This window comes from Ascaphus truei, chromosome 22 (genome assembly GCF_040206685.1).
Source record: "Ascaphus truei isolate aAscTru1 chromosome 22, aAscTru1.hap1, whole genome shotgun sequence".
In the NCBI taxonomy this organism is placed as follows: domain Eukaryota; kingdom Metazoa; phylum Chordata; class Amphibia; order Anura; family Ascaphidae; genus Ascaphus; species Ascaphus truei.
Genome location: NC_134504.1, coordinates 6,155,483 through 6,182,516, shown reverse-complemented (window position 1 = coordinate 6,182,516; position 27,034 = coordinate 6,155,483). Strand labels below are relative to the sequence as shown.

Genomic DNA, 27,034 nt, shown 5'->3' with positions numbered 1-27,034 from the left:
TCTAGGCAGGTATGTGTATACCGGTATTACCTCTCTGGGCGTGTATATGTATACTGGTATTACCTCTCTGGGCGTGTATGTGTATACCGGTATTACCTCTCTGGACATAGTGACCTGACCGGTTTAGGGGGCCGTGGCATTTCCCCATGCAGGGAGAGAGCAGGGCTGTTGCTAGGGGGTTGGGCAGCAACCTCCATCCTGATTGGCTGCATTACCCAGCAGCAGCCAATCAGGAGGAGATGTCAAGAATCTGTGGGTGGGGCCAAGGAGAGGAGGAAACAGCATGGAGTGGAGAGATGAGAAAGATGTGCGCGTTTCTCGAGCGCGTCGCACCTTTCACTTGTGCCCAGTGTTTCTGGAGAAGCCGCTTGGCCAATCGGTCTATACTCCTGTAGTAAAGAACGGTTTAACTCTAATGCATTGCAGGCTCCACAAGCAGCAACGGGGTTAATTTAGATGTCATTTTGTGCTGATATTGTCACACACACACACGCACACACACACACGCACACACACGCACACACACACACACACACACACGCACACATACACACACCAAACTATATATGATGCCATATACTTAGGGCTTCTGGTTTTAGGTTTCACCCAACACACACTGACTGAAATAAACACCCCCGATTAATCGTCTGGCACTTACCCGTTAAAACCTATAAACGGGTCTCCATTTCCCACGAGTTCCCCCTCTCGTCGCAGGTAGGAGACCCCAGCAACACACGGGGGTGTGAGGGGGGGGGGGGGGAGAGTGGGGGCTATGAGAACTAGAAATAGATGCAACAAGTACATCCCAAATTCAAATGTGTGTCAGCTCGTTATCACTGATCCAACCCAATATCCTTAATAAAACGAGTGCCGTAGAGATAGCTGTGTTAGTCCCGTGGCAACAGTGCAGAGTAACGGGGTACCTACGTATTAGGGGATATTAATTGTTAGACTGAATGAACAAGGTATTTTAAGACGAGCTCTCCGGGGCTCTCTGTCATCCTCAGGTCAGCGATAATCATTTACAGAATATTCCAGGAGTTTAAATAAGAATAAACACAGATTTTACACAAGAAAATAAATAGACTACAAAAACCGGAACAACTACATATATCGGAAGAAGAAAGCTCCAGCGGGGTGCAGGGGTCGGAAAGGTTTCATTTTGTATCCCCCCCCACCCCCCTCCCGCAGCATCGGGATCCTTATTCCGATCAGGCACCGCCAGTAAATAATCAGCCCTACACTCCCATCACCTCCCAGACACCCCCCCCCCCCCCCCCCCCCGGGGAGGAGCAGCCGACTGGGTAATGATTAACCGGAGATACAAAGAGCCAGACTGCCCTGCAGCCAGGAAGGCCAGAGATACAGGACCTGTGTCCCAGAGAGGGCCTGCGTCCCACAGGTGAGAGGCACCCCCAAACTGCATCCCACAGAAGAGAGGCACCCCCAGTCTGCATCCCACAGACGAGAGGCACCCCCAGTCTGCGTCCCACAGGTGATAGGCACCCGCAGCCTGCGTCCCATAGAGGGGCACCCCCAGTCTGCATCCCACAGACGAGGCACCCCCAGTCTGCATCCCACAGACGAGTGGCACCCCCAGTCTGCGTCCCACAGGTGAGGGCCACCCCCAGCCTGCGCCCCAGAGAGGGGCACCCCCAGCCTGCGTCCCAGAGAGGGGCACCCCCAGCCTGCGTCCCAGAGAGGGGCTCCCCCAGCCTGCGCCCCAGAGAGGGGCACCCCCAGCCTGCATCCCAGAGAGTGGCTCCCCCAGCCTGCGTCCCAGAGAGGGGCTCCCCCAGCCTGCGCCCCAGAGAGGGGCACCCCCAGCCTGCATCCCAGAGAGTGGCTCCCCCAGCCTGTGCCCCAGAGAGGGGCACCCCCAGCCTGCGCCCCAGAGAGGGGCTCCCCCAGCCTGCGTCCCAGAGAGGGGCACCCCCAGCCTGCGCCCCAGAGAGGGGCACCCCCAGCCTGCGTCCCAGAGAGGGGCTCCCCCAGCCTGCGTCCCAGAGAGGGGCTCCCCCAGCCTGCGTCCCAGAGAGTGGCACCCCCAGCCTGCGCCCCAGAGAGGGGCACCCCCAGCCTGCGCCCCAGAGAGGGGCACCCCCAGCCTGCGTCCCAGAGAGGGGCTCCCCCAGCCTGCGCCCCAGAGAGGGGCTCCCCCAGCCTGCGCCCCAGAGAGGGGCTCCCCCAGCCTGCGCCCCAGAGAGGGGCTCCCCCAGCCTGCGTCCCAGAGAGGGGCTCCCCCAGCCTGCGTCCCAGAGAGGGGCTCCCCCAGCCTGCGTCCCAGAGAGGGGCACCCCCAGCCTACGCCCCAGAGAGGGGCACCCCCAGCCTGCACCCCAGAGAGGGGCACCCCCAGCCTGCGCCCCAGAGAGGGGCACCCCCAGCCTGCGCCCCAGAGAGGGGCACCCCCAGCCTGCGCCCCAGAGGAGAGTGGCGCCGGCAGGGTGAGATCTCTAGGTACGGGGTCTCTGTGCTTTCTGGTGTTCATGAAGCAGAAAGGCTGGCTGCCTCCCCGCACCTCTGCAGAGCAGGCCTGATGCTGCTCGGATACTGAGCTCCGCTGCAGAGCAGGCCTGATGCTGCTCGGATACTGAGCTCCGCTGCAGAGCAGGCCTGATGCTGCTCGGATACTGAGCTCCTCTGCAAAGGGGTCAGATTAATGATTACACAGAGAATGAGTCGTGCAGAGAGCTGGCGGGAGCCACAGCCGCGCCTGGCATTGTGAGTGTTAAATGAAGCACAGAGCAGCGTGCGCAGTTAAACACGGACGTTAAATCCCAGTTCTGCTGCTCCCTCCCCGGGTCCCAGTTCTGCTGCTCCCTCCCCGGGTCCCAGTTCTGCTGCTCCCTCCCCGGATCCCAGTTCTGCTGCTCCCTCCCCGGGTCCCAGTTCTGCTGCTCCCTCCCCGGGTCCCAGTTCTGCTGCTCCCTCCCCGGGTCCCAGTTCTGCTGCTCCCTCCCCGGGTCCCAGTTCTGCTGCTCCCTCCCCGGGTCCCAGTTCTGCTGCTCCCTCCCCGGGTCCCAGTTCTGCTGCTCCCTCCCCGGGTCCCAGTTCTGCTGCTCCCTCCCCGGGTCCCAGTTCTGCTGCTCCCTCCCCGGGTCCCAGTTCTGCTGCTCACTCCCCGGGTCCCAGTTCTGCTGCTCCCTCCCCGGGTCCCAGTTCTGCTGCTCCCTCCCCGGGTCCCAGTTCTGCTGCTCCCTCCCCGGGTCCCAGTTCTGCTGCTCCCTCCCCGGGTCCCAGTTCTGCTGCTCCCTCCCCGGGTCCCAGTTCTGCTGCTCCCTCCCCGGGTCCCAGTTCTGCTGCTCCCTCCCCGGGTCCCAGTTCTGCTGCTCCCTCCCCGGGTCCCAGTTCTGCTGCTCCCTCCCCGGGTCCCAGTTCTGCTGCTCCCTCCCCGGGTCCCAGTTCTGCTGCTCCCTCCCCGGGTCCCAGTTCTGCTGCTCCCTCCCCGGATCCCAGTTCTGCTGCTCCCTCCCCGGGTCCCAGTTCTGCTGCTCCCTCCCCGGGTCCCAGTTCTGCTGCTCCCTCCCCGGGTCCCAGTTCTGCTGCTCCCTCCCCGGGTCCCAGTTCTGCTGCTCCCTCCCCGGGTCCCAGTTGTGCTGCTCCCTCCCCGGGTCCCAAGTAACCACAAGCCGGGGCCTTGCACATGTTACAGATCCAGCAGGACCAGGCTGCTGCTCAGGGCCGGGGTGGCACAGCGCGTTCTCCGGGGGAGTGAGAGCGCCTAGAAATAATATGCTGCGTTTCTAATCAATATTTCTCCAAATCAGAAAACTGAGGCAGGGGGCCACGGCGAGGCAGGGGGCCACGGCGAGGCAGGGGGCCACGGCGAGGCAGGGGGCCACGGCGAGGCAGGGGGCCACGGCGAGGCAGGGGGCCACGGCGAGGCAATGTATCAGGATTCACTAGGACATAATACACACACACGCCCAATCTCTTCACTAGGTCATATTTTTGTGTTACATTGTCATCATCGTTGTAATCAGTCTCTTCCCCTCATGTTATTTACATACGTGTGTATTCATTAAGTTAGGCAAACAGTATGTAAGCCCTCTGTGCTCCCACCAGTGTGTACCCCACTCCCCCCTGTGTGTGCCCTCCGTCCCATGTGTACCCCCCGTCCCCAGTGTGTACCCCCGCCCCCTCTGTGCGCCCCCGTGTGTACCCCCCACCCCCAGTGTTTACCCCCCACTGTGCGCCCCGTGTGTACCCCGCCCCCGTGTGTACCCCTGCCCCGTGTGTACCCCCCACTGTGCGTCCCCCGCCCCCAGTGTGTACCCCATCCCCAGTGTGCGTCCCCCCTGTCCGCCCCCCCAGTGTTTACCCAGTCCCCAGTGCATCACCCAGTGTGGACCCCCTCCCCCAGTGTGCGTCCCTCAATGTGTACCCACTGTTCCTCAGTGTGCCGCCCTTGCCCGCATCCCTCAGCGTGCATCCCCTTGCCCTCGTCCCTCAGTGTGCTCCCCTTGCCCCGTCCCTCAGTGTGCTCCCCTTGCCCCCGTCCCTCAGTGTGCTCCCCTTGCCCCCATCCCTCTGCGTGCGCCCCTTGCCCCCGTCCCTCTGCGTGCGCCCCTTGCCCCCGTCCCTCAGTGTGCGCCCCTTGCCCCCGTCCCTCAGCGTGCGCCCCTTGCCCCCGTCCCTCAGTGTGCACCCCTTGCTCCCGTCCCTCAGCGTGCGCCCCTTGCCCCCGTCCCTCAGTGTGCTCCCCTTACCCCGTCCCTCAGCGTGCGCCCCTTGCCCCCATCCCTCAGCGTGCGCCCCTTGCCCCCATCCCTCAGTGTGCTCCCCTTGCCCCGTCCCTCAGTGTGCTCCCCCCTTGCCCCCGTCCCTCAGCGTGCGCCCCTTGCCCCCGTCCCTCTGCGTGCGCCCCTTGCCCCCATCCCTCAGCGTGCTCCCCTTGCCCTCGTCCCTCAGCGTGCGCCCCTTGCCCCATCCCTCAGTGTGCTCCCCTTGCCCCCATCCCTCAGCGTGCGCCCCTTGCCCCCGTCCCTCAGTGTGCGCCCCTTGCCCCCGTCCCTCAGTGTGCGCCCCTTGCCCCCGTCCCTCAGCGTGCTCCCCTTGCCCCCGTCCCTCAGCGTGCGCCCCTTGCCCCCGTCCCTCAGTGTGCTCCCCTTGCCCCCGTCCCTCAGCGTGCGCCGCTTGCCCCTGTCCCTCAGCGTGCGCCCCTTGCCCCCGTCCCTCAGTATGCTCCCCTTGCCCCGCCCCTGAGTGTGCTCCCCTTGCCTCGTCCCTCAGTGTGCTCCCCTTGCCCTCGTCCCTCAGTGTGCTCCCCTTGCCCCCGTCCCTCAGTGTGCTCCCCTTGCCCCCGTCCCTCAGTGTGCTCCCCTTGCCCCCGTCCCTCAGCGTGCGCCGCTTGCCCCCGTCCCTCAGCGTGCGCCCCTTGCCCCCGTCCCTCAGTGTGCTCCCCTTGCCCCGCCCCTGAGTGTGCTCCCCTTGCCTCGTCCCTCAGTGTGCTCCCCTTGCCCTCGTCCCTCAGTGTGCTCCCCTTGCCCCCGTCCCTCAGTGTGCTCCCCTTGCCCCCGTCCCTCAGTGTGCACCCCTTGCCCCCGTCCCTCAGAGTGCGCCCCTTGCCCCGTCCCTCAGTGTGCTCCTCTTGCCCCCGTCCCTCAGTGTGCACCCCTTGCCCCCGTCCCTCAGTGTGCGCCCCTTGCCTCGTCCCTCAGTGTGCTCCCCTTGCCCTCGTCCCTCAGTGTGCTCCCCTTGCCCCCGTCCCTCAGTGTGCTCCCCTTGCCCCCGTCCCTCAGTGTGCGCCCCTTGCCCCCGTCCCTCAGTGTGCGCCCCTTGCCCCGTCCCTCAGTGTGCTCCTCTTGCCCCCGTCCCTCAGTGTGCACCCTTTGCCCCCGTCCCTCAGTGTGCGCCCCTTGCCCCCGTCCCTCAGTGTGCTCCCCTTACCCCGTCCCTCAGTGTGCGCCCCTTGCCCCCATCCCCCCGAGTCAGCTGGAGAAGATTTTAGTCCCATTATTTGAGTGGGGCTGCTCTCTTCTCCAGCGCTGGGAAGCAGCTTCCTAGCATAATGAATGAGCTCCGGTGCCTGCCCCTCAGTTTAACTCTCTCTGCCTCTCCCTGTCACTCTCCTCTTTTCCCAGGATGGGGGAGAACACACCACCGCTCCTGCACCCAGCTGCCCCTATGCTGGAAGACATTAAGAAGCGAATACTGGAGGATGACTGGGCCTTGGGAGGGCTGGCGGTGATCAGCTCGTTCTGTCTGCTCTTTCTTGTTCTGCTCCTGTTTGCTACGGTGTTTGGGTGCTGCCCCGGACAGAAGCACAAGGGGGGTATCAATAAATGAGGGAGGGGTCTCACAGTGAGCACTGCCCCAACATGAGGGGTATTGGCCACGGGGAGAGATCCGAGGGGTACTAGACAGGGGGAGAGATCCGAGGGGTACTAGACAGGGGGAGAGATCCGAGGGGTACTAGACAGGAGGAGGGATCCGAGGGGTACGAGACAGGGGGAGAGATCCGAGGGGTACGAGACGGGAAGAGATCCGAGGGGTACGAGACAGGGGGAGAGATCCGAGGGGTACGAGACAGGGAGAGAGATCCGAGGGGTACGAGACAGGGAGAGAGATCCGAGGGGTACGAGACAGGGGGAGAGATCCGAGGGGTACGAGACGGGAAGAGATCCGAGGGGTACGAGACAGGGGGAGAGATCCGAGGGGTACGAGACAGGGGGAGAGATCCGAGGGGTACGAGACAGGGGGAGAGATCCGAGGGGTACGAGACAGGGGGAGAGATCCGAGGGGTACGAGACAGGGGGAGAGATCCGAGGGGTACGAGACAGGGGGAGAGATCCGAGGGGTACGAGACAGGGGGAGAGATCCGAGGGGTATGAGACAGGGGGAGAGATCCAAGTGGTACGAGACAGGGGAAGAGATCCGAGGGGTACGAGACAGGGGGAGAGATCCGAGGGGTACGAGACAGGGGGAGAGATCCGAGGGGTACGAGACAGGGAGAGAGATCCGAGGGGTACGAGACAGGGGGAGAGATCCGAGGGGTACGAGACGGGAAGAGATCCGAGGGGTACGAGACAGGGGGAGAGATCCGAGGGGTACGAGACAGGGAGAGAGATCCGAGGGGTACGAGACAGGGAGAGAGATCCGAGGGGTACGAGACAGGGGGAGAGATCCGAGGGGTACGAGACGGGAAGAGATCCGAGGGGTACAAGACAGGGAGAGAGATCCGAGGGGTACAAGACAGGGAGAGAGATCCGAGGGGTACGAGACAGGGGGAGAGATCCGAGGGGTACGAGACAGGGGGAGAGATCTGAGGGGTACGAGACAGGGGGAGAGATCCGAGGGGTACGAGACAGGGGGAGAGATCCGAGGGGTACGAGACAGGGGGAGAGATCCGAGGGGTACGAGACAGGGGGAGAGATCCGAGGGGTACGAGACAGGGGGAGAGATCCGAGGGGTACGAGACAGGGGGAGAGATCCGAGGGGTACGAGACAGGGGGAGAGATCCGAGGGGTACGAGACAGGGGGAGAGATCCGAGGGGTACGAGACAGGGGGAGAGATCCGAGGGGTACGAGACAGGGGGAGAGATCCGAGGGGTACGAGACAGGGGGAGAGATCCGAGGGGTACGAGACAGGGGGAGAGATCCGAGGGGTACGAGACAGGGAGAGAGATCCGAGTGGTAAGAGACGGGGGCAAAGATCCGAGGGGAGAGACCTGAAGGGTATGAGACGAGGGGAGAGATTCGAGGGGTATGAGGGGGGGGGGGAGGAGACGCGAGGGGCACTAGACGGGGGTAGAGATCTGAGGGGTACGAGACGGCGGGAGAGACACAAGGGGCAAGAGACGGGGGGGGGGAAGAAGAGATGCGAGGGGTACGAAGCGGGGGGTGGGGGGAAAGACGCAAGGGGTACAAGATGGGGGAGGGGGAAAGAGATCCGAGGGGGGAGACATTGGTGAGAGGAGATGTCTAAGGTACAAATTAAATCCTCTCTTTACGGAAGGGCCTGGCTCTGGCGGGTTTTTGGGGGCCTTTAATTCGACGTGTTAACGAACTGCTGAGACCTGTGCTCCCCCCCCCCCTTAAAAAAGGATTTTATTTTGGCACTGCTGCCCCCTCTCTTCGGGATCCTGGCTCTTCACACACCTGTGTCATTTAAAGAAATATTGCGCTCCGAAAACACAGGTGGAATAGAACGACTGCCATATAAACCAGAGAAGCCAAAATACCAGCACCCTCTTCCCAGTCAGGAGCGAGCACTCCGCAGAGCGGGCACTCCGCAGAGCGGGCATTCATCTGGGTGTGGACACGGATGTGTGTTTTTTCAATGTCTGTATGAATAAAGGCATTTGGTGATTGAGCCGTCTTTACGGGCTTCTTGTTTTTTCTGTCGTATGAGTGGCAGAGTTCCATCTTTGCTAAATTTAGACGACAGATACTTTATCCTATATCCGTACTTACAGTATATTGATCCAGAGGAAGCAAACACAAACACAAACCCCAGTGACACATTATCTAATGATATCTCATACGGGGAAAAATAAATCCCTTCCTGACTCCAAATATTGGCAATCAGCTTTCTCCCTGGGTCACCGTCCGTCTCATGTTTACTTATTTGTTATATACCTTTCCTTTCTAAAAGTTGTTTAGAACAAATCTATTGTATCTGCCATCAGTCTCCATGGGTAATGAACCCCGCAGTGTAACTTCCCTTACTGTAAAGAACCCTTTCCTTTGTTGCTGGTGAAATCTCCTTTCCTCCAACCTTAAGGGATGGCCCGAGTCCTTTGTACTGCCCGTGGGATGAATAGTTCTTTTGAAAGCTCCATGTATTGTCCCTGAATATATTTGTACATAGTTACCATATCCCCTCTTAGACACCTCTTTTCTAATGTAAATAAGTCTAATTTAGCTAGCCTCCCTCATAAGTAAGATTGTCCATCCTCTTTATTAATTTGGTGGCTCTTCTCTGAACTTTCTCTAGTTCCATAATGTCTTTTCTTAGGATTGGTGCCCAAACCATACTCAAGTTGTGGTCTTACTAATGCTTTGTAAAGGGGCATAATTATGTTTACTTCCCTTCCATCCATTGCCCGTTTCATGCAAGATAACATCTTGTTTGTCTTTGCAGCTACTGCATGATATTGGGCACTATTGCTAAGCCTGCTGCCTACAAGCACTCCTAAATCCTTCTCCATCAAGGAGTCCCCTAATATATCCCCATTTAACTTGTAAGTCGCCAGTTTATTCTTGCATCCCAAATGCATAACCTTACATTGATCGGTATTAAACATCATCTGCCATTTACCTGCCCAAGTTTCCAGTCCCTCCAAGTCCTTCTGGAGAGAAATGACATCTTGCTCTGATTCTACTACCATAAACAATTTAGTATCATCAGCAAAGATGGAGACTTTGCTCTCGATGCCAAACTCAAGGTCATTAATAAACAAGTTAAAAAGCAGGGGTCCCAGTACCGATCCCTGAGGTACTCCACTCACGACTTTAGCCCAACCTGAAAAAGTTCCATTTATGACAACCCTCTGTCTATCCTTCAGCCAGTTTTCAATCCAGGTGCACACATTATTACTAAGTCCAATTAGCTTTATTTTGTACACCAACCTCGTGTGTGAAACCGTATCAAAAGCCTTTGCAAAATCTAAGTAGACCACATCAACGGCATTACCCTGGTCTAAATTCCTACTTACCTCCTCAAAGAAACAAATAAGGTTAGTTTGGCATGATCTATCCTTCATAAATCCATGCTGACTATTACTAATCATTTTGTTTTTCATTAGGTATTCCTGAATATTATCCCGTATTAAACCTTCAAGTAGTTTCCCCACTATTGAAGTCAGGCTTACAGGTCTGTAATTCCCCGGTTTTGATCTAGCTCCCTTTTTAAATATAGGCACCACATCTGCTTTACGCCAATCTTGTGGCACTGAGCCTGTGGAAATGGAGTCCTTGAATATTAAATATAATAGTTTGGCTATTACTGAGCTTAACTCCTTGAGAACTCTTGGATGTATGCCATCGGGGCCAGGTGCCTTATTTACTTCATTTTTTTTCAAGCCGCCTATGAACTTCTTCCTCAGTTAACCAATTGTTTGTTAATATGAGGTTGTGGCTTCCTCCTGTGGCACTACAATTGAACTTGATTCCTCCCTGGTAAATACAGGGGCAACATAAGTGATAGGAGCCAGTTGCCTCTGCTTAAAGCTTATAACCCCCTTCCCTTTTTTTCCTCGTTTTGTAGATGTAAAGTGTGTGACAATGTACAATGCTACATTCTCACCTAAGCTGGCAATCGTTTGGTGCTTCTGTTATAACCTGATTGTGTGCCTAACATAATGGCCACCTTTCAGTTTCAATCAATCCTTCAGTCAGTGTAACTCAGCAGCTACAATGTATCCTGATATTACTAAGGTTAGCATTAGCTATTGTTACAGTTTGCAGCACAAACTGCTGGGAACATTGGCAACAAATGAGCATAAACAGGAAAGTGTGACAAACATCTTGCACTGCTGGGGAGGTGGCTAAACCTGCTATAGAAATCACAGGATGCTCAGTATATTAACACATAAAAAATAGCATTAAGAGATTAATTAAAAAAACGAAGAAAAAAAAACAGCGTCACTGTTGGCATATACGAATTAAAAACCCCAAATAAGATTGTACATGTTTTGCTGCTTTAAGCCTCCCAGGGTGTGCAGCAGGTTCCCTGGTATGAAAGAGTTAATGACCCAGCCATGGTTCCCATGGAGCTGTAACCATAGGGTGTCGTAACCCAGACAGGTCGCCGAACCGGCCGCGCTGCTTTCTCTGTACCTCTCCCCGGGCTCAGGATGTGTCTGGGTGCGGACACCACAAAGGGTGGAGAAACCGGCGCGGGACGGATAGAGAGGCTCCGTCCTCGGGCAGGGGAGGACTTGTTTACGGGCTGGAAGCATGAGGCGCTGTGCCCAATGTGCCCAATGTCACCAATCCCTTCCCTGCCAATGCACTGTGCCCAATGTCACCAATCCCTTCCCTGCCAATGCGCTGTGCCCAATGTCACCAATCCCTTCCCTGCCAATGCACTGTGCCCAATGTCACCAATCCCTTCCCTGCCAATGCACTGTGCCCAATGTCACCAATCCCTTCCCTGCCAATGCACTGTGCCCAATGTCACCAATCCCTTCCCTGCCAACGCACTGTGCCCAATGTCACCAATCCCTTCCCTGCCAATGCACTGTGCCCAATGTCACCAATCCCTTCCCTGCCAACGCACTGTGCCCAATGTCACCAATCCCTTCCCTGCCAATGCACTGTGCCCAATGTCACCAATCCCTTCCCTGCTAATGCACTGTGCCCAATGTCACCAATCCCTTCCCTGCCAACGCACTGTGCCCAATGTCATCAATCCCTTCCCTGCCAATGCCCTGTACCCAATGTCATCAATCCCTTCCCTGCCAATGCACTGTGCCCAATGTCACCAATCCCTTCCCTGCCAACGCACTGTGCCCAATGTCACCAATCCCTTCCCTGCCAATGCACTGTGCCCAATGTCACCAATCCCTTCCCTGCCAACGCACTGTGCCCAATGTCACCAATCCCTTCCCTGCCAACGCACTGTGCCCAATGTCACCAATCCCTTCCCTGCCAATGCACTGTGCCCAATGTCACCAATCCCTTCCCTGCAAATGCACTGCAGGGAAACTAGCGTGCTACACAAAGGGCTCGCAGTCTGATAACCTGAGACCGTACGGTCAGATGTATACAAGGACATGAAATATACATAGCCACCTGCTGCAGTACCTGTAAACACAGCCTTACAGCACCTCCTATACAGCACCTGGACCTACAGTACCATATGTGCAACTGGCCCGGCCAACCACACGCTGGGACCACGTCACTGCACAACCCCCCCCCCCGGGGCCCTATCTGCACCCCCCCCCCCAGGGCCCTCTGTGCACACCCCCCCCCGGGGGCCCTCTGTGCACACCCCCCCGGGGGCCCTCTCTGCACACCCCCCTCCCAGGCAAACAGCAGCTCACGCATGCGCCTGTCAGCAAGTCCTGAACAGCAATACCGGCTCCCTACCTGTACCGAAGCTGTGCGCAAGCGGGGAGACTATAGAGCCTGTTACAAATACGTTATTTACATCAGTTCTGCACGTATATGACGATACAGTACAGTACATGCATCGATAAGTGGAAAAAAGGTCGTGCTTCACTTTAAGTACATTTTCGCTTTACATACATGCTCTGGAGCCATTGCGTACGTTAATGCGGGGTATGCCTGTATATACTAGGTCTCGGCTTCTCAATATACTTAAAAGATGGCCACTCACCCCAGCTCCTCGCAGAAGCTCACCATCACCTCGAAGCCAGCCATGGTCGCTTTGTCCGAGGCCTTTGTGTCTCCTCTTTTTGCCTGGAAAGGAAGGGGGGGGGGAGGGTTAGAGGGGTATTGATACTGCTAGGATAGAAGCTGAAACATGGAAACCGACACCTGGAATGAGCGACGCGCCTGCAATGATCAACATCTACTCCTTATACCGAAGGACGTCGGCAGAAGAGAGGTCCCAGGTCCTGAACGATCGTGGGCGGGTATATCTACGCCGAACGTGAACGCAGGCTCAGGAAAAGAGATCGCAACCAGCATAGCCTACACCAGGCGTGGCCAACTCCAGCCCTCAAGGGCCACCAACAGGCCAGGAATCGGGGATATCCCTAACACCTGGCCTGTTGGTGGCCCTTGAGGACTGGAGTGGACCACCCCTGACCTACAAGATCACTAGGAGACGGATCTTTCCCGCTGAGCTAGCTGCTACCTTTCAAACCTACGATGTTCCCCTGTAGGGGTGAGCTTTACCTCCCTTTGGAAAGGTGAGTGCACCTTATCTGCCTAAGCTACCCGTGTGAGTAGGAACATATTACACGCTCATCGGGTCTCCATCTGTCCATTTCCGGTGATTCACATCGCCATTCCCCCGAGCTTTGCACCATCTCTCCTCTGGAAGAGCGTTTGGAACAGTCCCTAATAGGGTTTAGAGCTGCCTGCGCTAGTCGCGCTTTGTGGATATATAGCTTAATTTTTTTTACATCACTTTTGTTGCACTTGTAATTATCTAATACTAGCTGAACAAATTCTAAGAAACCCAAAAGGTGCCGAGATTAATAAATGGATAATGTCACTTTGCAGTTTCTTAATGCGGAATCCCCCTGCTATAACAACAACTCCTCCACCCGTCATACTGTCGTTGCCTCTGAGGTCCCTGAAGCGCGCGAGCGAGAGCGTCTAACGGTGCGTGTGCGCGGGACATGGCGCCCTCGTCCCAAACACGGATCTCGCCCGCGGGAAGAACTTTGGCTGCTCCGGTCATTTTTGCTAATGTCGCAAATTGGGTTTTCAGAGGGAGCCAGGCTAAGTGGCAGCTTGAGTGTCGTGTGATGGGATTGTGTCATGTGTGATGTCGTCCTGTATGTGATGCCGTCCTGTATGTGATGTCGTACTGTATGTGAATTGCATCCAAACAGGCAAAAAGCTGCTCCTTTATCTCAGGATCCATTATGCAAAATGTGGTTACGATATCTTAAGGGGCGTCCGAATGTACAAACAGCGTTCCAACATACATAGCAGACTATCTGAAAGTACCCGGCAATGCTCAGGAATTCTAAGAAAACCAACCTCATCCCCCCCCTCTCACCCACCTACTCATCCCTCTCCCCTCCCCCTCCCCGACCCCGACCCCCTTCTCTCTCCCCGCCATCACTTTCTTTTAACTCCTAATAAAGTCCCCAATTCTTCCCGCCTCTCTCTTTCTCCAGCATTCTTACTCTCTCTCTCTTTCTTCATCTGCTTTCTGTGTAAGCTTTATAGCAATCTCACTCTCCTTACCTGCCACCAGGCTATGTGCATTGTGATGTCACCAGACACACAACCTACCAGGCACAACACCCAGCAGCTGACTCGCTTCAGAAATTGTAATAACTCATAGAATTAAAAATAGATTGTAACCAAACACAGACAAAAACCCGCCCCTTGATCTCAGGAACCCTCACGCAAAATGCGGTGACGATATCTTAAGAGGCGCCCAAAGTCATCGCGACCAGACGCAGCTTTCCAAAAATACATCGTACATCATGGTTCACTGGTAAGTTGGGATAGTCGCGCTCACCTGCGCCTTGGTGATCTCCTTCTTGATCAGGAAGCTCACTTGATCCCGGTCAGTCCTGGAGTAGTACAGCCGGCAGAAGGACTGCTTGCCGTCCCGGCCGGCCCTCCCCGACTCCTGGTAATAACCGGCCAGAGACTTGGCGATGTTCCAGTGGGCCACAAACCTGCCACGGCACACAATGAGAACGCGGCGGGAACGTGAGACAGGGTAGCGGTAACCCCGGAATGCGAGAAGGGCTTCGCTGCAGCACACTGCTCTGCGCGCATGCGTATCGTTGCAGCACACTGCTCTGCGCGCATGCGTATCGCTGCAGCCCACTGCTCTGCGCGCATGCGCACCGCTCCGTGACAATATGGCAGGGGCCACATCAGAAGGATTCTGTTCCCCATGTTGTCCTTAAAAGTCCCTGGTCTCCATTCACACTCCTGAAGGCGGCACTGGGAGGACGGGAAGTTTGTATACTGGGAAGTGCACGTGTGAGCACATTCACGTGTCCCTGCCCTCCCCCATTATAACTCAGCATGCGGTGCTTCCACTCCTGCGTGGGCCCTTGCACATGTGGACACGCAGCAGTGCCACGCGGAGCTGTGTGGGGGGACACAGCCCGGCCACGTTGCGTACCTCACATTGGCTTTATCCACACCCATTCCAAAACTGATGGTGGCCACGATGACGGGGACGGCCTCGTCCATCCACTCGTTCTGAATGTCCGTCCTGTCCGTGGCTTTCAGACCTGAGGGAGAGACACGGGACGACTTAACTGTTTGGCTGCCAGAGGGGGCGGCAAAGCAAAGCGTAACGAAAAGCGCTGCGTCTGTGTTACAGCCCACAGCCACTAGAGGGAGCTCAGGGTAACCTGCTATAGGGAGTCTCAGGAGTACTGGGGTTTAACCCTATACTGCCGGAAGCACCGTGACACCGGATATACACGCAAGACAGCGCATATACCTGTGAGCGCTGCACAGCAGCGTATATACCTGTGAGCGCTGCAAGACAGCGTATATACCTGTGAGCGCTGCAAGACAGCGCATATACCTGTGAGCGCTGCAAGACAGCGCATATACCTGTGAGCGCTGCAAGACAGCGCATATACCTGTGAGCGCTGCAAGACAGCGCATATACCTGTGAGCGCTGCAAGACAGCGTATATACCTGTGAGCGCTGCACAGCATCGTATATACCTGTGAGCGCTGCAGAGAAGCGTATATACCTGTGAGCGCTGCACAGCATCGTATATACCTGTGAGCGCTGCACAGCATCGTATATACCTGTGAGCGCTGCAAGACAGCACATATACCTGTGAGCGCTGCACAGCATCGTATATACCTGTGAGCGCTGCACAGCATCGTATATACCTGTGAGCGCTGCACAGCATCGTATATACCTGTGAGCGCTGCACAGCATCGTATATACCTGTGAGCGCTGCAGAGCAGCGTATATACCTGTGAGCGCTGCAGAGCATCGTATATACCTGTGAGCGCTGCACAGCATCGTATATACCTGTGAGCGCTTCAGAGCATCGTATATACCTGTGAGCGCTGCAGAGCAGCGTATATACCTGTGAGCGCTGCACAGCATCGTATATACCTGTGAGCGCTGCAGAGCATCGTATATACCTGTGAGCGCTGCACAGCATCGTATATACCTGTGAGCGCTGCAGAGCATTGTATATACCTGTGAGCGCTGCAGAGCATTGTATATACCTGTGAGCGCTTCAGAGCATCGTATATACCTGTGAGCGCTGCAGAGCATCGTATATACCTGTGAGCGCTGCAGAGCATCGTATATACCTGTGAGCGCTTCAGAGCATCGTATATACCTGTGAGCGCTGCAGAGCATCGTATATACCTGTGAGCGCTGCAGAGCATCGTATATACCTGTGAGCGCTGCAGAGCATCGTATATACCTGTGAGCGCTGCAGAGCATCGTATATACCTGTGAGCGCTTCAGAGCATCGTATATACCTGTGAGCGCTGCACAGCATCGTATATACCTGTGAGCGCTTCAGAGCAGCGTATATACCTGTGAGCGCTTCAGAGCAGCGTATATACCTGTGAGCGCTTCAGAGCAGCGTATATACCTGTGAGCGCTGCAGAGCATCGTATATACCTGTGAGCGCTGCAGAGCATCGTATATACCTGTGAGCGCTGCAGAGCATCGTATATACCTGTGAGCGCTACAGAGCATCGTATATACCTGTGAGCGCTACAACGCAGCGTATACACCTGTGAGCACCGCAAGACAGCGCATATACCTGTGAGCGCTGCACAGCATCGTATATACCCGTGAGGCGCTGCGACGCAGCGCATATACCTGTGAGGCGCTGCACAGCATCGTATATACCTGTGAGCGCTGCAGAGCATCGTATATACCTGTGAGCGCTGCAGAGCAGCGTATATACCTGTGAGCGCTGCACAGCATCGTATATACCAGTGAGCGCTGCAGAGCATCGTATATACCTGTGAGCGCTGCACAGCATCGTATATACCAGTGAGCGCTGCAGAGCAGCGTATATACCTGTGAGCGCTGCAGAGCATCGTATATATACCTGTGAGCGCTGCAGAGCATCGTATATACCCGTGAGCGCTGCAAGACAGCGCATATACCTGTGAGCGCTGCACAGCATCGTATATACCTGTGAGCGCTTCAGAGCATCGTATATACCTGTGAGCGCTGCAGAGCATCGTATATACCTGTGAGCGCTGCAGAGCATCGTATATACCCGTGAGGCGCTGCAACGCAGCGCATATACCTGTGAGCGCTGCACAGCATCGTATATACCTGTGAGCGCTGCAGAGCATCGTATATACCTGTGAGCGCTGCACAGCATCGTATATACCTGTGAGCGCTTCAGAGCATCGTATATACCTGTGAGCGCTGCAGAGCATCGTATATACCTGTGAGCGCTGCAGAGCAGCGTATATACCCGTGAGGCGCTGCAACGCAGCGCATATACCTGTGAGCGCTGCAAGACAGCGCATATACCTGTGAGCGCTGCAAGACAGCGCATATACCTGTGAGCGCTTCAGAGCATCGTATATACCTGTGAGCGCTTCAGAGCATCGTATATACCTGTGAGCGCTGCAGAGCATCGTATATACCTGTGAGCGCTGCAGAGCATCGTATATACCTGTGAGCGCTACAGAGCATCGTATATACCTGTGAGCGCTACAACGCAGCGTATACACCTGTGAGCACCGCAAGACAGCGTATATACCTGTGAGCGCTGCACAGCATCGTATATACCCGTGAGGCGCTGCGACGCAGCGCATATACCTGTGAGGCGCTGCACAGCAGTGTATACACCTGTGAGCATTGCAAGACAGCGTATATACCTGTGAGGCGCTACAGAGCAGCGTATATACCTGTGAGCGCTGCACAGCATCGTATATACCTGTGAGCGCTGCAGAGCATCGTATATACCTGTGAGCGCTGCAGAGCATCGTATATACCTGTGAGCGCTGCACAGCATTGTATATACCTGTGAGCGCTGCAGAGCATCGTATATACCTGTGAGCGCTGCAGAGCATCGTATATACCTGTGAGCGCTGCACAGCATTGTATATACCTGTGAGCGCTGCAGAGCAGCGTATATACCTGTGAGCGCTGCAGAGCATCGCATATACCTGTGAGCACTGCAGAGCAGCGTATATACCTGTGAGCGCTGCAAGACAGCGCATATACCTGTGAGCGCTACAACGCAGCGTATACACCTGTGAGCGCTGCAGAGCATCGTATATACCTGTGAGCGCTGCAGAGCATCGTATATACCTGTGAGCGCTGCACAGCATTGTATATACCTGTGAGCGCTGCAGAGCAGCGTATATACCTGTGAGCGCTGCAGAGCATCGCATATACCTGTGAGCACTGCAGAGCAGCGTATATACCTGTGAGCGCTGCAAGACAGCGCATATACCTGTGAGCGCTACAACGCAGCGTATACACCTGTGAGCGCTGCACAGCATTGTATATACCTGTGAGCGCTGCAGAGCATTGTATATACCTGTGAGCGCTGCAGAGCATTGTATATACCTGTGAGCGCTGCACAGCATCGTATATACCCGTGAGCGCTTCAGAGCATCGTATATACCTGTGAGCGCTGCAGAGCAGCGTATATACCTGTGAGCGCTGCACAGCATCGTATATACCTGTGAGCGCTGCAGAGCATTGTATATACCTGTGAGCGCTGCAGAGCATCGTATATACCTGTGAGCGCTGCAGAGCATCGTATATACCTGTGAGCGCTGCAGAGCATCGTATATACCTGTGAGCGCTGCACAGCATCGTATATACCTGTGAGCGCTGCACAGCATCGTATATACCTGTGAGCGCTGCAGAGCATTGTATATACCTGTGAGCGCTGCACAGCATCGTATATACCTGTGAGCGCTGCAGAGCATTGTATATACCTGTGAGCGCTTCAGAGCATCGTATATACCTGTGAGCGCTTCAGAGCATCGTATATACCTGTGAGCGCTTCAGAGCATCGTATATACCTGTGAGCGCTGCAGAGCATCGTATATACCTGTGAGCGCTGCAGAGCATCGTATATACCTGTGAGCGCTGCAGAGCAGCGTATATACCTGTGAGCGCTGCAGAGCAGCGTATATACCTGTGAGCGCTGCAGAGCATCGTATATACCTGTGAGCGCTGCAGAGCAGCGTATATACCTGTGAGCGCTGCACAGCATCGTATATACCTGTGAGCGCTGCAGAGCATCGTATATACCTGTGAGCGCTGCAGAGCATCGTATATACCTGTGAGCGCTGCACAGCATCGTATATACCTGTGAGCACCGCAAGACAGCACATATACCTGTGAGCGCTTCAGAGCATCGTATATACCTGTGAGCGCTGCAGAGCATCGTATATACCTGTGAGCGCTTCAGAGCAGCGTATATACCTGTGAGCGCTGCAGAGCATCGTATATACCTGTGAGCACTGCAGAGAATCGTATATATACCTGTGAGCACTGCAAGACAGCGCATATACCTGTGAGCGCTGCAGAGCATCGTATATACCTGTGAGCACTGCAGAGCATCGTATATACCTGTGAGCGCTGCAGAGCATCGTATATACCTGTGAGCGCTGCAGAGCAGCGTATATACCTGTGAGCACTGCAGAGAATCGTATATATACCTGTGAGCGCTGCAGAGCATCGTATACACCTGTGAGCGCTGCAGAGCATCGTATATACCTGTGAGCGCTGCAGAGCATCGTATATACCTGTGAGCGCTGCAGAGCATCGTATATACCTGTGAGCGCTGCAGAGCAGCGTATATACCTGTGAGCGCTGCAGAGAAGCGTATATACCTGTGAGCGCTGCAGAGCAGCGTATATACCTGTGAGCGCTTCAGAGCATCGTATATACCTGTGAGGCGCTGCAGAGCAGCGTATATACCTGTGAGGCGCTGCAGAGCAGCGTATATACCTGTGAGCGCTGCAAGACAGCGTATATACCTGTGAGCGCTGCACAGCATCGTATATACCCGTGAGGCGCTGCGACGCAGCGCATATACCTGTGATGCGCTGCACAGCAGTGTATACACCTGTGAGCATTGCAAGACAGCGTATATAACTGTGAGGCGCTACAGAGCAGCGCATATATCTGTGAGGCGCTACAGAGCAGCGTATATACCTGTGAGACGCTGCAGAGCAGCGCATATAACTGTGAGCGCTGCAGAGCATCGTATATACCTGTGAGTACTGCAAAGCAGCGCATATACCTGTTAGTACTGCAGAACAGCGCATATACCTGTGAGCGCTGCACAGCATCGTATATACCTGTGAGTACTGCAAAGCATCGTATATACCTGGGAGTACTGCAAAGCAGCGCATATACCTGTGAGTACTGCAAAGCAGCGCATATACCTGTGAGTACTGCAGAGCAGCGCATATACCTGTGAGTACTGCAAAGCAGTGTATATACCTGTGAGCGCTGCAACGTATATACCTGTGAGGCGCTGCAACGCAGCGTATATATCTGTGAGTACTGCAAAGCAGCGTATATACCTGTATATACCACAGCGTATATACCTGTGAGGCGCTGCAGAGTTTACACCTGTGAGGCGCTGCAACGCAGCGTATATATCTGTGAGGCGCTGCAGAGCAGCGTATATACCTGTGAGCGCTGCAACCCAGCGTACATACCTGTGAGCGCTGCAACGCAGCGCATATACCTGTGAGCGCAGCAAGACAGCGTATATACCTGTGAGCGCTGCAACGCAGCGCATATACCTGTGAGCGCAGCAAGACAGCGTATATACCTGTCAGCGCTGCAATGCAGCGTATATACCTGTGAGGCGCTGCAGAGCAGCGTATATACCTGTGAGCACCGCAAGACAGCACATATACCTGTGAGCGCTGCACAGCATCGTATATACCTGTGAGCGCTGCAGAGCATCATATATACCTGTGAGCGCTGCAGAGCATCGTATATACCTGTGAGCGCTGCAGAGCATCGTATATACATGTGAGCGCTGCAGAGCATCGTATATACCTGTGAGCGCTGCAGAGCAGCGTATATACCCGTGAGGCGCTGCAACGCAGCGCATATACCTATGAGCGCTGCAACACAGCGTATATACCTGTGAGCGCTGCACAGCATCGTATATACCCGTGAGGCGCTGCGACGCAGCGCATATACCTGTGAGGCGCTGCACAGCAGTGTATACACCTGTGAGCATTGCAAGACAGCGTATATAACTGTGAGGCGCTACAGAGCAGCGTATATACCTGTGAGACGCTGCAGAGCAGCGCATATAACTGTGAGCACTACAGAACAGCGCATATACCTGTGAGCGCTGCACAGCATCGTATATACCTGTGAGTACTGCAAAGCAGCGCATATACCTGTTAGTACTGCAGAGCAGCGCATATACCTGGGAGTACTGCAAAGCAGCGCATATACCTGTGAGTACTGCAGAGCAGCGCATATACCTGTGAGTACTGCAGAGCAGCGCATATACCTGTGAGTACTGCAAAGCAGCGCATATACCTGTGAATACTGCAGAGCCGCGTATATATCTGTGAGTACTGCAAAGCAGTGTATATACCTGTGAGCGCTGCAACGTATATACCTGTGAGGCGCTGCAACGCAGCGTATATATCTGTGAGTACTGCAAAGCAGCGTATATACCTGTATATACCACAGCGTATATACCTGTGAGGCGCTGCAGAGTTTACACCTGTGAGGCGCTGCAACGCAGCGTATATATCTGTGAGGCGCTGCAACGCAGCGTATATATCTGTGAGGCGCTGCAGAGCAGCGTATATACCTGTGAGCGCTGCAACGCAGCGTATATAACTGTGAGCACTGCAACGCAGCGCATATACCTGTGAGCGCAGCAAGACAGCGTATATACCTGTCAGCGCTGCAATGCAGCGTATATACCTGTGAGGCTCTGCAACGCAGCGTATATACCTGTGAGGCTCTGCAGAGCAGCGTATATACCTGTGACGTACAAAGCACGTAGAATTGCTGAACACCTGTATGATAGCCCTTGGTACTGACCCCTCGCTGGGGCACACCTGCATGATAGCCCTTGGTACTGACCCCTCTCTGGGACACACCTGTATGATAGCCCTTGGTACTGACCCCTCGCTGGGGCACACCTGTATGATAGCCCTTGGTACTGACCCCTCGCTGGGACACACCTGTATGATAGCCCTTGGTACTGACCCCTCTCTGGGACACACCTGTATGATAGCCCTTGGTACTGACCCCTCGCTGGGGCACACCTGTATGATAGCCCTTGGTACTGACCCCTCGCTGGGACACACCTGCATGATAGCCCTTGGTACTGACCCCTCTCTGGGACACACCTGTATGATAGCCCTTGGTACTGACCCCTCTCTGGGACACACCTGCATGGTGGCCTTGGATTTAACCCCTCGCTGGGACAGCTTGATAGCCCTTGGTACTGACCCCTCTCTGGGACAGCTTTATAGCCCTTGGATTTAACCCCTCGCTGGGATACACCTGCATGATAGCCCTTGGTACTGACCCCTCTCTGGGACACACACCTGCATGGTGGCCTTGGATTTAACCCCTCGCTGGGACAGCTTGATAGCCCTTGGTACTGACCCCTCTCTGGGACAGCTTTATAGCCCTTGGATTTAACCCCTCGCTGGGACACACACCTGCATGATAGCCCTTGGTACTGACCCCTCGCTGGGACACACCTGTATGATAGCCCTTGGTACTGACCCCTCGCTGGGACACACCTGTATGATAGCCCTTGGTACTGACCCCTCGCTGGGACACACCTGCATAATAGCCCTTGGATTTAACCCCTCGCTGGGATACACCTGCATGATAGCCCTTGGCACTGACCCCTCGCTGGGACACACACCTGCATGATAGCCCTTGGCACTGACCCCTCGCTGGGACACACACCTGCATGATAGCCCTTGGCACTGACCCCTCGCTGGGACATACACCTGCATGATAGCCCTTGGTACTGACCTCTCGCTGGGAAATACACCTGCATGATAGCCCTTGGCACTGACCCCTCGCTGGGACACACACCTGCATGATAGCCCTTGGCACTGACCCCTCGCTGGGACACACACCTGCATGATAGGCCTTGGATTTAACCCCTCGCTGGCACAGCTTGCTAGCCACCTCCTCGCAGGCGTCTCTGGTCCGGCAGTACACTATTCCGCAGCCGGAGAAGCCCTGTGTGAGGATGCAGAGGACACGGAGGTGAGGTCTGCAGGTGAACAGGAGCGGCCCCCTCTCCCTTCCTGCCGCAGCGTGACCGCACCGGACCTCCTTCACTTATCCTCTCTATTCGCATTTTACAGGAGCAAATGAAAAACGGCAACATTTCCCAACTAAACAAAACCCGGGAGATAACTTCCTGCTCCTCCTCCTGCTTCTATCTCTGCCAAGGCACACACAGGTGTGTGTGTGGTGTGTGTGAGTGGTGTGTGAGTGGTGTGTGAGTGGTGTGTGAGTGGTGTGTGAGTGGTGTGTGAGTGGTGCGTGAGTGGTGCGTGAGTGGTGCGTGTGGAGTGCGTGTGGAGTGCGTGTGGAGTGCGTGAGGGGTGCGTGAGGGGTGCGTGTGTAGTGCGTGTGTAGTGCGTGTGTAGTGCGTGTGTAGTGCGTGTGTAGTGCGTGTGTAGTGCGTGTGTAGTGCGTGTGTAGTGCGTGTGTAGTGCGTGTGTAGTGCGTGTGTAGTGCGTGTGTAGTGCGTACTGGGATAGTGACCGAAGGTAAACAACAAGAGACCAAAAAAAAACCCCATGCGACATTTATCCTGACAAGTTATTAAGCGCATTACTATGTATTTTATCTAGATTCTTTTCTCATAAATATGGCTCATTTAGTACGCTACTTTGGGCAAAATATTTGAAGCCTGCGACCACGTCACAGTGACCCCATCTGCCTCTGCCAACCCAGACTCACCACGCCCGGGGGAGCAGGTGCCTATGAGATGGGGGAGGGGGGTCGGGTATCAGACGGGCGTCCGTGTGTCGCAGGAATAAAATAAATGTATGTATGTGTGTGTATGTGTATGTATGTGTGTGTATGTATGTGTGTGTGTGTGTGTGTGTGTGTGTGTATGTGTGTGTATGTAGCGCTCTTTGGGGGCTGCTGTATCGTTAAAACGACAATAAAAAGGTTTCGGACCCTTCCTCTGTTCGCCTTTTCCTAAATCCCCCCCCCCCCCCGGGAGGGTTAGTTCCACTTACCCCTTGGGGCTTCTTCGCCCCCAGCGCTTCCAGACAGAAGTCCTTCAGGTTCCCGTACGGATCGTCCAGGAGTTCCTTCATCTGCACGTCGTAGAACAGGTTGCAGCGGAAGCAGGGGGTTTTGAACATGGCGACCGGCTGGCGCAGCCTCAGCGTGGCCACGATGTCGTCCTGCACCTGCTTGGTGGCCGTGGCGGTGAGGGCCACGCAGGGCGTCTGCGGGATGCGGGAGCGCAGCGAGCCCAGCCGCAGGTAGTCGGGTCGGAAGTCGTGGCCCCACTGGGAGACGCAGTGCGCCTCGTCGACGATGAGGTAGGACAGGAGGCCGCGGGAGAGGAGCAGCGTCAGGGTGGGCTGGAAGGAGGGGGACGCGGCCATCTCGGGGGTGATGTACAGGAGCTTGGTCTGAGGCTTCTCGCTCTCCAGGTCCTGCAGGATGGACTTGCGCTCGGCGGCCGGCAGCTTGGAGTTGAGGGAACAGGCTTTGATCTTTAGGGCTTCAAGGTGATCCACTTGATCCTGCAAGGGGGAGCGGGGGTACGAGAAGGGAACAGCGTCAGACCGCCCCAAATACACACAGATCCCTCACAAGCCAAGAATAATACCAGTCACCCAACGGCGAGGGAAGCCAGAGCGGTCACCTCCAGCGCCCCGAATCAGGGACATTGGGGGGTTTGCGGCCCACAAACAAAGGGCCGATCAGTGAGACACCGACACGAGCTATCATCGGAAGGGGACATCTGGCCGCATCGCTGCGTTTGGCCGCAGGGGAAACTCTCCGCCGCAGCCACTCCACCAATAAGGTAAGTTACCTTAAGGGGTTTTAGTACTTAGGGAAAGGGGTTAAGGATAGAGGGTTTTGGGGTAAGGGGTTTTTTAGGGTAAGGGGGGTTTTGGGGGGTAAATGGGGGTTAGGGTAAAGGGATTAGGGGTAAGTGGGTTAGGGGTAAAGGGGTTATGGTAAGTATTAGGTGTTAAGATTAGGGGTGGACATGCCGGTGAGGCAGCGATCTGCCGGCCGCTCGAGACACGAGATGTTCAGCTCGTCCTCGGCTGGCGGGGGGGGGGGGGGGGAACGGGGGATGTTACCTGAATTAGCGCGATAAGAGGAGAGATGACCACGGTGATGCCAACGGCGAGTACGGCAGGGAGCTGGTAACACAAGGACTTCCCCGCTCCGGTGGGCATGCAGACAAACACGTCCCGATCACCTGCGGGGGGGGGGGGGGGGGAGGGAAACACGACACAGCTCAGGGAACGGTCTCACCAGCTCACACGGGGCAGAGACGGAGGAGCACACGTGCCTTAGCTTGCGTGGAACAACATGGCTCTTCCCATTGTAGCTATATGGCTCTGCGTGGCACGACACGCGGCCCAATGTAGCACGGCCCATGGCGAGAGCGATACCATGGTTTCCCGGCCCCCTGTAGCGGGAATGAAAGTTCAGGGACGGTCACCTTTCACCACCGTCCGTGTTGCGCTCTCCTGCAGATCCGTCCGGAATGAATGAAACCCAAAGACCTTCCTGAGAGCCGCGGAGACGCGGGACGTGGGCCCAGCTGGCGAGGAGGACGAGGAGGGCCTGGGCTGGGCGCTCATTGTGCGGAGGTGAGAGGGGCACCTGATCTACAGAAAGGAAAGGGGCAAGTTAGCAGCTTCGGGGGCAATCATCTGAGCTCTGCACCAGCCTCTACAGCTGCACAGTGACCTCTGCCCCAACCTCTATGGCTGCACGGTGACCTCTGCCCCAACCTCTATGGCTGCACAGTGACCTCTGCCCCAACCTCTATGGCTGCACGGTGACCTCTGCCTCAACCTCTATGGCTGCACGGTGACCTCTGCCCCAACCTCTATGACTGTACACATTAAAATAACTATGAATCTCCTTCTGTATTGTAAATGTAACTCTTCCCTCTGCGTATATATAACCCTCAGTACACACAAAGTGTGTGTGTGTGTACATATATATAAAATATCCCCCTCAGCACACACTGTGTATATAATATCTCCCCCTTAGTACACATGGTGTATATAATATCTCCCCTCAGTACACACTGTGTATATAATATATCCCCTCAGCACACTGTATTGTATGTCTTTATTTATATAGCGCCATTAATGTACATAGCGCTTCACAGAAGTAATACACGAGGTAATCAAATAAATAACAGATAATATAAATAACACATGATGGGAATATGTGCTTCAGACATAAAAGTAACATTAAGGAAGAGGAGTCCCTGCTCCGAGGAGCTTATAATCTAATTGGTAGGTAGGGAGAACGTACAGAGACAGTAGGAGGGAGTTCTGGTAAGTGCGTCTGCAGGGGCCAAGCTTTATGTGCCACTAGCTGAGAGCCCCGGCGTTGCCCCGGATGTTTGTGGTGTGGGGGTGGCATTTGGGTGGTTTGGTGGGGAGTGGTCCACGCGGCCCATGGCGGTGTGCGGTGGTACTGCTGCTGCGGCTGTACTGATGGTGATTGTATCGGGGTGATCATGTGTCCAGGATTATCCACAGTGCTATTCATATGCTTGTTTAAGCAAGTGTGTTTTAAGGTGGATAGAGAGGGTGCTAGTCGGGTACTGAGGGGAAGGGCATTCCAGAGTTGCGGGGCAGTCAGTGAGAAAGGTTTAAGGTGGGAGAGAGCTTTCGATACAAAGGGGGTAGAGAGAAGACATCCTTGAGCAGAACGCAAGAGTCGGGATGGTGCATAGCGAGAAATTAGGGCTGAAATGTAAGGAGGGGCAGAGGGGTGTATAGTGAGAGATTAGGGTGAGATGTAAGGAGGGGCAGAAGAGTGTAAAGCTTTAAAAGTGAGGAGAAGAATGGAGTGTGTGATGCGGGATTTGATTGGAAGCCAGGAGAGGGATTTCAGGAGGGGAGATGCTGAGACAGATGTAGGAAAGAGTAGAGCGATTCTGGCAGCAGCATTTAGGATAGATTGTAGGGGAGACAGGTGAGAGGTAGGAAGGCCGGACAGCAGGAGGTTACAGTAATCAAGACGGGAGAGAATGAGGGCCTGAGTCAGAGTTTTAGCTGTCGAGTAACAGAGGAAAGGGCTTATCTTAGTTATATTGCGGAGGAAAAAGCAACAGGTTTTAGAAACGTTTTGAATGTGAGGGGCGAATGTGAGAGAGCAGTCGAGTGTGACCCCATGGCAGCGTGCTTGGGCTACTGGGTGAATGATTGTAGTTCCAACAGTAATGTGGAAGGAGGTA

At 55.3% G+C, this 27,034-nt stretch overlaps 1 protein-coding gene and 1 long non-coding RNA gene across 2 annotated transcripts in view; one reads left to right on the top strand and one right to left on the bottom strand.

Annotated features, from left to right (window-relative positions):
- The window catches only part of RECQL5 (RecQ like helicase 5), a 74,561-nt gene that overhangs the window by 46,428 nt on the left and 1,099 nt on the right, over positions 1-27,034 (bottom strand). The window contains exons 2-8 of the mRNA XM_075579794.1: positions 25,274-25,442; positions 24,906-25,027; positions 23,817-24,335; positions 22,692-22,797; positions 14,741-14,852; positions 14,120-14,282; positions 12,290-12,372 (exon numbers count right to left, since the gene is read on the bottom strand). Of these exons, the coding sequence (XP_075435909.1) occupies positions 12,290-12,372; positions 14,120-14,282; positions 14,741-14,852; positions 22,692-22,797; positions 23,817-24,335; positions 24,906-25,027; positions 25,274-25,415 (1,247 nt within the window). The 5' untranslated portion in view covers positions 25,416-25,442. The remainder of the gene's footprint in view (positions 1-12,289; positions 12,373-14,119; positions 14,283-14,740; positions 14,853-22,691; positions 22,798-23,816; positions 24,336-24,905; positions 25,028-25,273; positions 25,443-27,034) is intronic.
- LOC142472679 (uncharacterized) lies at positions 1,274-6,443 on the top strand. The gene is made up of 3 exons (XR_012789805.1): positions 1,274-1,495; positions 1,555-1,614; positions 6,087-6,443. It is a non-coding gene; the product is annotated as an uncharacterized LOC142472679 (long non-coding RNA).